Here is a 13,100-nt window from a genome sequence, read left to right on the forward strand (position 1 = left end):
CAACAAAGTGGGAAAAGGACCATTGTACCATTTTTCAATTAATACTTACCAAAACGGCATGTCATCCCCTCAAGGGCACAATACCTGTATAACAGATGTTCTCAATGTATTGCTTTCATTTAATGTACTAGAACTTCAGGTTTATATGTTTATATATAACTTCAACTTCATGTCTATATTCATTATTTGTTTAAAACCAAAGCCAATAAAGACATTTTGTAAAGACGAAACATGAAAAAAACATACAATTAAAATGCTCATGTGATATACACATCTGTAGGTTTGTGAATTAGAATAAATCAACTGCAAATCCAGAATTTTTCCTCAGACTATAATCATACCATTAAATATAATTGTTGCATCTCTATAACGTTCCCCTTGGGATGGCAGCACTTTCCCTATCCTGCATAGACGTGAGTTCAGTATCGATTTGAGCGTTAGACTGTGCTTGTTACTGGTTGGCTGCAGTCGCGAGACGTCACTGCAGCCCGCTTGGTGGTGGGGCGGCCGTGGCAGGTCTATCGTTGGCATGGCTTGACTCAACTCAGCGTAGTAAAACTGGTAATGGAAAACCAAATGAGCGTGGCTTGGTCTGACTCGGCGCAGCCAAAGGTGCCAGTGGAAAAACAGCACTAGTCACCAACTCTAATGTAGAAATAGTTAGTGTGAACTCTGCTGGAACTTTCTAAGACTCCAACGGATTCAAGGACAGATCAGTTAATAGCTTTTCCACAGTACAACTTAAAAGCTGATGTCAAATCCAGTCATTTGAGAGTCTATAACTGCCAAAATTAACAGTTAAAAAAATCCATTAGGAAAACCTGCCTGAAAGAGCTTTGTGACAGTGGAATGTGAAACACGACCTCTCACAGCTATAAAGACATTTAGAAGGTCCAAGTGAAGAAAATTAAGTTTTTTGCTGTTTGTTGAAGAACCGTTTTAAAGTCGTTTGCCCCCACTGGATTGGACGATAAAATCCTGCAGAGCTCGCAAGTATAGTCATAAAACACTGATCAAATAAACTGCAAATACATAGAGATCCATGTGTGCTATTCTAATGGTGAAACGTAACAGCAGTTACACAAGATCGCGTCCTCACCTGGGAGTCATTCGTCAGTCCACGCCATCTTCATTTCTCCTCCATCATCTTTCCTCTCCAACTCCACATTCATCTCTGTGTGCCATACAACAACAACAACAAAAAAAAGTAAACAGAATCAATCTTTATTTCTCCACCGGAACAGATGCATACGCACTTTAAATAAATGGGCTAATGTGTATTCTATTAAGAGTGTTGTGGCTGCATAAACAACGCTGCCAAAGGTGATCAACTTGGCACAACGCAACAAAACAAACAGCTGCCTCTTCCTTTATTGCGCTCGAGGCTGCAGCCCACCACTGCCAAATGGACTAGAATCACTGCGGGTCCATGTGAGCACTAATGGTGCAGACATGCGGAGACAGCAGCAAAGTCTATTTAAGCATCTTAGACCCCGTTCTTAGTGCAAAACAAGAAAAATGCACGGCGCGTGATGACTCTCTTTTTTTTTTCTGAAATCCTTTTTGTAATCTGAATGTGAGAGTCTTTATCTGTGGCATTCACTTTAAGAAATGCATCAACATCCAGCGCAGGCTCTGGGACTCCAGCTCTTGGCTGCGTCGGAGCTGGCGGCGGACTTGTTATGAAAATGGATCTGAGAGTGTTTCTGGCAAAGTGCTGCGCGAACATCACTGGCATAAACAGAGTTTTCAGCAACAGCGAGCACTTCCAACCGTTAGGTGCAAATAAACACCAGAGATGGTTTTAAGACACAAGTCACAGACTGGAACCTAGGACGGAAAAAGAGTTATAAATTGGACCCATTCACAGATATTTATAATTACAGCTATTTAATCCTCATCAGTTTATTCTAGACAGTTCACCACGTCTCCCCTCCTAACTAGACTTGGATTTAATCAACAATCCTCCATGAATAACACAAATCCCTCCTTTTATACATACTGTATGTCTGAGCTGCTTTATATTCCCCGGAAATGTTGTTTTGTTTTTCCTCATATTTATTGGATAAACAGCACTTTGTGGTCGCTCAGTGCTGCTATACAATAATTTATCCTGAGAAAACTGCAGTGAAAAATATACCGTATGACATTGTGATCGATTTGTCTTGTTTATTTCGTAATTGCCAATCGCCAAGTTGTTGGCAAGGTACTTTCTACAAAACAAATCACTCGGTTGGGGTTAGGAAGGGATCATGTTATGGTGTCATGGTTTGGCGTGTTTGTCATTTCTTGTCTTATTTTGTAGTCTTATTTTGTAGTCTGTATCCCCTCATGTTTTCCTTTCCACTTCCTGTCTTTGTCTGTTTCCCGCCCTTTTCCGAGCTCACCGGTTTTTCATTAGTTAATCAGCCTGTGTATGTAAATCAGAATTTTTTCCTTCACTCCTAGGTGGTTCGCCCGCGTTTCTCAACTGTTCCCCGGCCCCGTGTCCTGTGTTGCTGTCCGTGTTCCTTGTGTCCGCTTGTTTTTTTACTGGTTGGGTTTGTTTTTTGCATTCTTGGACTTCTGTTTTGCTGCCAGAATTACCAGATACAGCATAAGAAAAGTGATGTGTTTTTGAGCACTAAAGCAGTTAAATTAAACATATAGTAAGTCTGATGATAAATATGTAGTGTGAACGTGAACGTACTGCAGAAACCTGCCAGCATTTAACCATAGCGACTGGGATGCACTTTTCCAACTCAGCGAGGAAAAACTGTTTTGCTTTATGGAAACCAACTTCAAAACACGTACCAAGCTATACTTCCCTGACTGATGACGGGCCCGCACATGTCTGATGGCTGAGTACAATCCTCAGTCCTCTGGGAGCGGATTCTCCTGCCTGCTGCTCTGGAAAGAAGCACAAGTATTAAAATGCCATTTTGCAAAAAAAAAAAAAAAAAAAGGGAGCATGAGTCATGTTGCAGTACGGCAGAGTTAGGCTGTCTAGTAATTGTACAATACAAGCGAACAGGACTGCAGCACAGTGAGATATCCGCAACAATGTACGGCTTTTCGGCCACCAGTTGGGAGATAAGGCAGACGCAAGTACTCTTTTTATTTATTTATTTATTTTTGTTAGAAGTGTTCTGTATGTTGTTCAGACAGCCGGGCCATCATTATATAATGACATATGACAAAGCCCACTGGAGACGAATGGAGGCTGCCACGCTTTTATCCCGGGTTCAAATGCAACATTTGTTCCATTAACTCTAGATGAAAAGTTTTTTCATTAACTCCACAGTTATCTTGTTTCGAGCCAAAAAACAGATTGTTCCTCCTGAACTTGTTCCTTAATTAAATTGATGTTTCCTTCGCAGCAATTGATCTCTTTTGTTTCGCAAGCTCAGAATAACTTTAAAGCACACACGGCTCCTCATGTGGTGCCCGAGACTGTAAAAAATGCTTGCGACTGACTGCTGACCAACTCTGTGGTCTTGATGAAACATATCCCTGTCACAGAACGAAGATTAAACGACAGCGAAGCCCGCCGCATCAAAAGTCCTGAGCTCTGCATTCGCAAGTAAAGTTTCTGTGCACTGACTTCACGATCAGATGGAAGGTTGTTGCATTGTTTTAAAAGAAAAGCGACTTCGCCTCGGAGTCACAACCGATGACAGCTTCAGTCAACAGATTTGTAACATTACAGTAAACAGAATAATTCAGCGCGAGAAAATGGCATCTTTGTGCTCGTGACAAATGAAAAAAAATCCTGACGTCTCGCAGTCTTCCAGGAGAAATATATATTCATAACTTCAATACAAGCAACTATAGATGGCGTATCTCGCATTTCTGTGTCTGCTTTGTTCATAAATCTTGTTATGCATCGTCAGTGCGAGTGTGCAATTAAGCTGCTATGCCTTTGAATGCGTGTTCAAAAAAGAATTGCACCTTTGGAAAAATGGCGAGGAGAGGGGCATGAATTATGAATGGGTCAGCACGTATCTGTCCGCAGGGATTAAGTGTAGCTGCATTTGCACAGATATGAAACACAGGTTCGGGGAGGAAATACATACAAATAGGATTTATTATGGAAACAGCAGAGAGGAAAGATGCAAATAAAAGCTGGTGCAGCGGGAATAAAGAAAGAAAAAATTACATTGTCTGACAGAAAATAAGGTCTGCAATGGTAGTTATGCATGTGTAGTCATTTTCTTTTTCCTAAATGGTCTTCAGTTTGTTGTTTCTACACTCCGTATTATAATAATAATTGTATTCATTATATTAATCTAAACCATATCGCACATTTTCTCTTCAAAGCCAGCCTCATAAAGTAACTACTGTGCTGTTCTACTAACCATATGATTAATGACTTCTAATAGCTTTGCAGTTTCACTAAGATTCTGTTGCCTTTATCTCTTTTCTTTCCATTATTTTAATCGCACATCTACGCTTTATTGTGTTTTTAATGAGGCGTCAGAGGTACAAAAACTGCACACAGCATTACTTGTGGTTGATGTAAATGAGCCTTAATGGGGGATCCATGGGAATGTGCAGCGAGACGGAAATTAGATTCCAATCCAGTAACAGTGTGCACACATTAAGCCACGAGGAGATACAACTCCTTATCACAAACATACACATGAACCCACTCTCTGTCTGATTTAAGATGTTAGTTTAAGTCAGAATGTAAAGTCTTTGCTAGTTAATTGGAAAATGAAATAAATCAAGGAGGACAAACGAGCTAAAACTGCTGATTTAATGTTAATTATAGCTCATCTAAATGTTAAAAAGTGAAAGTGAAAAGTAATTACTAGCGACCACTGGTGACTGGAAATACTGTGATTTGCATAAATGCACATACTTCCGTGTCGTCTTGGTTATATCCACTCAATTGTTGAATTTTAGTCTATTCAAAAGTTTTACACAATTTACATGTGCTTCCAAGGCACAATGACAGTTTTGAAATATAAGGAAGGAAACTAACAAACATTTTACAGAATTAGTCTACATTGATGATCTCTGATTTTGTCACGTCAACCTGAAAACAATCAGAAAGTTTACGGACTCAGTAAGTAAATGATTTTTGTTTCTAGGTAAAGAGGGGCGTCCTCTGCATCGACTCATGGCCGGACTCTGACTTACTCTCAGAACGCTTCACAGAAATGGGACCAGAACTACCAAATACTAAAGCAATCTGAGATTCACGGAAATTTTTCGAAGACTCAACTTTTCGCTCAAATTGTTAAGCTGATATTATCACCATCGCCAGACATATAATTACATTTGAAACTCCTTCATACACAAAAAAAGTATCTCGACTTGTGGTCTCAGGTGTTTGGACCCCGCTGAGAGCAGGCTCACTGTAAACAATCACAACAATAATAGAACAATCACAAGGACACGCACTCACCTGTTACCTCCCTCCCCGCTCTGACCAAATCACACAACAGTGTGTCTCTTTATCTGTGGGGAGAAAACAGAACACTACGATAAAGAACATGTCATCCCTTTTGCATCACCAATAATAATGTATAGACTGACAGACTGCATGCAATACAGAACAGTCATTACATTCCATCACTGTGAAAAAAGTAAACCAGTTTAAATATCATGAATATTTATGAGGAGGTTTTTGAGCAAATCTTTTTTTTTTTTTTTTTTTGGGGGGGGGAATTTATTTATATCACTAATGTGATGTTTTAGTTTCCCGGTCATTATTTTAGCGTCTTTTATTAAAACGTGTTATTTCTTTTATCACAGTTTAGCTGAATTCCTTATGGGCTATTTAGGGAATTTTAATTCAACAGGCATTTATTTGGCGTTAAACAGGGCAGGTTTACTTTTTTTTAAGTGGGAGTTAGCAATTTGAAGATTAAACTAGTGTTATCGTTATTTGGGTTACCTGCTTAGTGTTTAGTCTTCCTTTTCAGTCCCGTGATCTACACTCTTAATGAGCGCCAGGCTTCAGGTGTACTAATCACAAAAGAGAATCCAAATCGCTTAAAATAGGCTTCAGCTTTGGGGTTTAAAGCACGGAGGGTTACAGTGCATGTGCAGCTTTCCTTAAGGTTAAAAATGACAGAAATGCAGAGAGAGGTTAGCAGAGACATTGATGAGACACTGCAGGTTGCTCTTATTTCATCCAGCAATAACACACTATCAGAGGGTGAATATCTACATCCTGTATGGTCCATTATGCCCTCCACGAGCCAGCTGAGTGACATTATTATGATAATATACGAGGACTTCTTACCTCTTTTAACTCCATATCATTCTCAGAGTCAATCAGTGTCTGTTTAATGATGTAAAACTTCAGAAAATGGATTAAGAAAAGAAATGTATTAGTTTTTAAATAAGAAGGTGATCAAAGATTCAAGGACGATCGAGCAGGAGTATAAATTATTTAACAAGCGTGTCATTTGGAGACAGGTTGGTGGGCTTTCTTTATGAAGCAAGTTCGCTGTTACCAGATGTTAAATGGTCTTGGTGTCCCAAAAAAAAAAGAAATAATAATAATAAATTTATCGCTCCATAGCCACCTATTTAGAGAGTCTTACACACTGCATTGAGGTTTATGTTGTTTTTATTAAATGCTTTATGTACAAATACAGATTACACACAAAAAAACAAAGCACGCATTATAAATCACACACTGTATACTGTTGACTGCTCCCAATCCAAACAAAAGAAAAATGTGTTTTGCACGATTACAATCTCACATCTTATATAATTGAATAAATCACAATGTAACTTAGGCTAACTTTAGTCTGCGGTGTCGACTCCATGTTGCCATGACGTCGTCATGAATCAGTTTCAGCAGTCAGTTATGGGGGGAGACTTGAGGATTGATTTTGAACATTCAACATTTTTCATATATAGAATTAAAAAAAAGAAAGAAAATGGAAAAGCTAGATCATTTAGTCACTTTGTATTCAGGTCTCCCATTCTGGAAAGGGGTTTGGCTTCCATCTGTTGCCTTTAATCCGGTTTTATCAGGTCAATTGTGTTCAGAGCGGTGTGTGCTTCTCTGTCTGTCACCATAATAATGAATTTTTGCAAGTCATGCAACCAAAAACAGCAAGCTGCTGCAGACCGACACTGATCATCAGGAGCTTTAGAAGGCAAATTAAACTTCTATGTAACCATCATTAGTAAATGGAAAATTTACTGGTTCACTGCCCAGGGGTGGGGTGCCTTCGATTTTTGTTTGGATAGAGGTGTGTTATGGTCCATTTCTTTGTAACAAGCGTTAAAACAATCACTGCTAGTTTGCTGATGTGTCGGTGTCTCATTAGCTAGCTAATATCGCAGCATTATTACTGATCTGTTGCTGATTGTCCTGTATTTTGACGTAGTCCAATGCTGACGGCATATGAAGCCTGAAATTTAACATAAGTCCAGCAGCGAAGTTGCTGAAATCAGTACAGCTCACATCAGTGCAGACTGGCAGGGTATTAATACAGGTTGCTATTGTTAGCCTATAAAGCACCGCTAGTGCCCAGGTAATGAAACTGTGTAATTTTACATTTGATGACTTGATTGATAGTGTAAGTTTTGAATCAGTTAAAAATGTATGAGGGTCATTGACGTATGAGAGTCTTGAAGGGGAAGACTTCAACCACTATCCACTGTACAGCTGTGTACTCTGTGTACACTAAATGTAAAAAATGGAAATAGGATTGAGTCTTTGCAAATGGTTAATAAATACTGTCTAGTTCACCTGTATTGTAACATTACTTGGATAGCCATTATAAAGTTGCAACTGATGTTTATAACCTTTTCAATTCAACCTTGGACAATTTCCCATCTATTTGTGATGGCTCTTAGTGAAGTCTTACCACATATTTGTAAAAGAAATGTGCCTTGAACGAGCTAGTCTGAATCTCACAAGGTTACGTTTTTTCGCCACGAGGAATTCATCAGCAAAAAGATCCGCCTACACCAGACCGGGCTCACTGCAGCGCCGGACAGTGAACTGCTGGAGGGAGGGTGACGGAGGCTGAGGAAGGATTATTTCAAATGTTCAAGTGCAGCGTCACCTATGCTCTGCAGCTGGTTAAAGACATGTCCAGCCTGTAAAGTAATTTTGCCTTCATCGCAAAGAGCTAAATAGGGCTAGCGGTGCGTATCCTGTCCATACGTTAATGTCTAGAAAGCTAGGTCTACAAAGATAGAAGCCTAAAAGTAGCTTAAATGAGATAAATATTTGACTTTTGCTTGGCTTTTTTTCTTTTTCTTTTATGGCCTCCCAGTGGAAGACAACTGACATGGGATGTCCCCCGATGCCCTGACAAAAAAGCTTGTCAGATTGTTTTTCTGTCCCCTAGCCTGACAACTCCGACCCACAGGGCCACGGAGTACTGTACACATAATGAAGCGAAACACAGAGGATGCTGCCAGTGCTGTCTGTCTGTAGATCGTGAAGTTACCTGTGGAGCTCGAGTGAGTGGTGACAGCACAGATTGGCCCTAACCCTTGATAATCGCTGCATCGAAGGCAATACATGGAAACTCATTTTGTCAGAATCTTAGATGTAACTCAAGAAAGCAAAAAAAAGATCTGCAGTTTAATGTCAAAAATCTGAAACAACTACAGTTTTTTGGGGATATCGAGGTGAAATGAAGGGCATTTATAAACAGCCAATTTTAATAACAACCTTCCTGTACACGGGTGAGCCTGGATGAGAGCCTCTTTTTCATTTCCTCTCCATATTTTCAAAACAAAGGCTCCGAGTAAAATCTGAATACTGCAATAATGTTAACGTTTGTGGATTAATGTGCTTTACGGGGTTATTCTTTATTTCGATTTCTGAAAGGAGACGGACAAAATGAAAATTAAAAAACCCAAAAAACAAAGCAAATGTTACAACATGTTTTTTTTTTTTTCCATGAGGGATTTAAAAAATATATAAATAGTTTGAAATCGGAGGTCACGTGTCTGGAGCACCTTCAGTATCTACCATAGGGATGTTTTCTGTAGCCCCCTCTTGTCAGCCGTAAAACTGGGGCTTTGAGGCTGGGACGGGCGGTCGGCCACTCCTCCTCTGCGGAAAACAAAACGGTTAAAACACAAGGTTCGTGTCACAACGGTGTCCCACACTGTCCTCTTTTTTCACGATCCATTTAACCAAAGACAAGAAAAAAAATTCAAGCAAGCAAATTCCATCCCAGGTACTACGGAGGCTTTTCTCCACGGAAAATTAATTTCATAAGCTCTCTGCCCTCTGTTGGACCAGCGCTGACTGTCAGCGGCTCCTTCCTTATGGGGCCAAATCACATAGAGATGCCCACCGCCGCCGCTGCATGCCACATTGCTCTGCTTCCAAATAAGAAAGTGTTTATGGAGCAGAAAATCAAATCATTGGCCCCTTGGTTTTGGTTTGGTCCGACCTCAACACCCCAGTACACAATTCATCGTGCTGAAAATGAATGAGGCTGCAAACCCGCCGTGGCAACCGGCTTATCGCTACCCAGCTGTTATGTGACAACCTTGTAACTCCACTTTTTGGTGATTTTCGACATTTTTGCTCGAATTGAAGTCGGTTTGGGGAAAATGTGAGGGCTGTTTTTGCTCATGCAACCTTGTAGAAAATGTGGAAAAAAACAAAGCAACATTCTAAACAGTGGGGTTTTTCGGAGATACACACAACGTTTTGAGCAGCTCTCCTGGAATAAGCCAACGGCGGCACGTATCCAAAAGGCAAAACACTCCACCTTTTACAACGGGCATCGGTTAGCCCCCTGAGCTTCCACTGGCACATTTACTGTTCCAGGCAAAAGCAGCTCGTAGCCAGAAAAGGTAGGAGGGGTGATGCATGCAGGAGCGGCTCCCTGGGTGAGGATGATTAGAAGTGGGCTGCAACCACGAGGCTTTTTCCTTTGTTTCTCTGCTGTGAAACATCTTTTAAATATCAGCGAAGCAGCAGCCAGGATTATGTGGCCAAGACAAACTGTTTTTTCTTCGTCTCAGGAATTAATTCGAAGAAGGTCCACGGATGTTTCCTGAAAAGTTTGTTTTTAGGATCCTCCACTGTGTCCACAGATGCAACTAATTATCTTTAATAACAGGAGCAGATTGCTGATGTTAATGTGAAATACTACTGGCTTGATGTCAGGCACAAGGAAGGGAAACGTTTCAGGGGAGGAGTACAGTTACTGATCACTGACGTTGCAATAGAAACAGAACACTGATGCTACCGGACTTACCTAAGTATTGCTTAAAGCTACGACCATGAATTATTTTTTTTTTTTTCGAATAACGCACCATTCTTTGAACTTACAAATTGTCCCGACCTCAAAGTTTTTGCATTTCCACTGAGAAAATCAACAAATCCTGACAACCGAGAAGCCAGAACCAAAGATACATTTGGCGTTTTTATTTGGAAAAAAAAATAGATACTTTAAAGATTTATCAGACATCAAATGGCCAAATCATTTTACTGTTAACCAACCTATCATATAATCAAATACTTGATACGCTACTCTTGTGATAATGACATCTGCACTATTGCTAAACGAGAGTGAGCAGAGAGAGCGAGACGGGATGACACGTTACTAAGAAAAACCTTTCTGCTAAGCACAACATAAGCTGTTCTTACCGTAGTTGTTGTAGGATTCATCATTGGGTCCGTGTCCATATTCATAATATTCTGAAATGCTAAACCAGACAGAGTGGAAACATTAGTCAGAAAATATAGAACAAAACCAACAACGTGTTTTCTTGACTACAAAAAGGCTCAGTGGTTTTCTATGACAGCTGGGCACTGTAGTTGTTGGCCAACGTTACTCAAACAGGAGTAAATTGTGCATTTGTGGGGGATTATTTTAAGGTGTGGATTAAAACACATTTGGTGCTCTTGAGGGTATTTACAGCAGGGTGACGGGGTATGTGGGATTAACTGCAGTGCCCACGTTGCTCACTGGTGTTAATTTAATCGCCTTTGTACAACAATGAAATTGTATGGCACAAAGAATCACGATATTCATGAAGTAAAAACAGAAAATGAATAGTTTTGTTCAAGTAAATCTACAAGCACACACGAGGTTGACGTCATTCTATCTATTACTTACTATCGGTAGTTATCATGAACAAAACAAAAAAAACAAAACACAGCTGGGCAAATGTTACTCAAACATCGTTAAGATACGCCTTTATTTTGAAATCCCGCATGGGCACGACTGTGTCGCCGTTTCCATCCCTGCCCAACTCCTTTCCAAACAGTGTTTTCTTTTTATTTTGTGAGCTGATATAAATATAACTTGATTGTGTTGAACGGGCAGATGATATCGTCGATCACATGCCCCTCTATCGAATCTAATCCTAATCGTATCGTGGCAGATCGGCAAATATCGTATTGTTCAAAGAATCGATAGAATATCGTATCGTGATGGAAAGAACCATGATATCTCAGGCTCTAGATAACCTTTTCATGGGAATCATTGACAAATATAAACCTCACCAGGCTTACTACAAATATACAAGATGCTTATTCATGGTTCAGATAAGATGTAGTGAGCAAGAAAAAAGTGAAGGTCTTGACTTATCGTTAATAAACACGTGTAACGCTGAAATGTACTGTACAGCAGTGAGACAGCTGGTCACAGTGAATGTTTCACCGGTTGTATCGTAACAGTGGACAGATGGTGACTGAAATGCTTTGTTGTAAATGGGGCGTGTGTGTATGTGTGTGTGCAAACATCACCTCTTTGATTGATTGCTGTAGCTATCCTCATAGGCTTCGTAACTCTCGTCGTCATATTCACCACCATACCCGTCGTCGTAGCCCTGCGAGGAAACATGCAATAAGCATTAACAACCTCCACTTGTCTCATTATTGCCACCCAATCTGACTGCTGAGAGATTAATGTACAAACAATCAATACTCAGTTCCACAGGCAAGGTCCATGTATTTGTGTCCATAACAGGAGAGGGAACCGGGGAAAAAAATTCATGTCCAACAGAGATTATTGATTAAGGTTTGCAGGGGGAGATGTCTCAGCAGGGAAGCCTATGGACACCGTCAGAGTCTGAAAAACTGCAATTTGGATCTTTACTATTGATAGCTACTCGAGAAACAGGCATTAAAACCCATTTAGCACAAGTAAAGTCGTGGTCAATAATAATAAAAATTGAAGCATGCAGTGCGGTAAAGACTTCCCAAATATATGTACAGTTGTATAGATGCTTTTGTAACCACTTTATTGAATAGAGGAGCCCCTTCTGTGAAGCTGTAAAGCAGGTAACACACAAATTCATATTACTGTCTTGTACATTGTTCACACATAGACACCACATAACACAGACGGAAGATCAATCTGTGATAGCAGTGGAGCGCGGTGCCTGCACCAGCAGAATAGGAAAACCAGGCAAATATTTGTTGGCCTCCCTCCCCAAAAGAAACTGGATGAACAGAGGCCCCCGATGGACACTCATATTGGCAAATTTCACAATGACCATGTTTAGGTTGCCAACTTTGCACCTGGCCAGAGACTACAAATGAATACTGGACTCTTAGCTATTGCCATATTCACAATACTGTTCATTATCATGCACTGTCCCTGAGAAATAAACTGAATAAATGAAATCACCCGCCTTATAATAAGTTATTTACAATCTGCCAATGTTGAAGTTGCTCAGTTATTAATTCAAGATGGAATTTGTCTGTTGATGAACGCTGGCTGAATTTTAGCCTTGGGCCCCAACAGACTGTGGAATTGCCACTTTTCTGCACAGAGCTCCAACAATACTAAAGCTACCCCAGCTGCAGTCCTTCACCCTTCTGTGGTCTGACAACAGATACAGAAGTATCCACTGTCATACAACCAGACTGCACCAGAACCCTGAACTCATCCTCAGCACTTCACCATAAAAACAGCTTTCTTTGCATAAAATAGAGAGGCTATAATTAGCCAGGGCTGGGCGGTGTGGCCTTAGAATAGTTTCAGCATATTTTTAGGTCATATTACGATATACAATATTTTGAAATCTTCTCTAAAGCACTTGACAAATGTTAGGATTGGGCTACAAAATCAAACGTCACGATATCTTTAACCAATTAGGCCTCTTTACGATATCAATATGGCAAATATATTGAAGAAATGACTCTTGGTGCTTTCACA

At 40.2% G+C, this 13,100-nt stretch overlaps 1 protein-coding gene across 7 annotated transcripts in view; it reads right to left on the reverse strand.

The window, feature by feature from the left end:
* Positions 1-13,100, reverse strand: part of khdrbs2 (KH domain containing, RNA binding, signal transduction associated 2) — an 86,269-nt gene that overhangs the window by 4,566 nt on the left and 68,603 nt on the right. For 2 of the 7 annotated variants that reach the window (XM_030441459.1, XM_030441457.1), the window contains exons 7-12: positions 11,684-11,766; positions 10,580-10,638; positions 8,942-9,025; positions 5,393-5,445; positions 2,794-2,889; positions 1,100-1,174 (exon numbers count right to left, since the gene is read on the reverse strand). In XM_030441459.1, coding sequence (XP_030297319.1) covers positions 5,396-5,445; positions 8,942-9,025; positions 10,580-10,638; positions 11,684-11,766 — 276 coding nt within the window. In that variant the 3' untranslated portion in view covers positions 1,100-1,174; positions 2,794-2,889; positions 5,393-5,395. Of the gene's footprint in view, positions 1-1,099; positions 1,175-2,793; positions 2,890-5,392; positions 5,446-6,547; positions 9,026-10,579; positions 10,639-11,683; positions 11,767-13,100 lie in introns of those variants that run through there. The other 5 variants (XM_030441460.1, XM_030441463.1, XM_030441458.1 and 2 more) reach the window with 4 other exon arrangements.

Source organism: Sparus aurata, chromosome 15, assembly GCF_900880675.1.
Source record: "Sparus aurata chromosome 15, fSpaAur1.1, whole genome shotgun sequence".
In the NCBI taxonomy this organism is placed as follows: domain Eukaryota; kingdom Metazoa; phylum Chordata; class Actinopteri; order Spariformes; family Sparidae; genus Sparus; species Sparus aurata.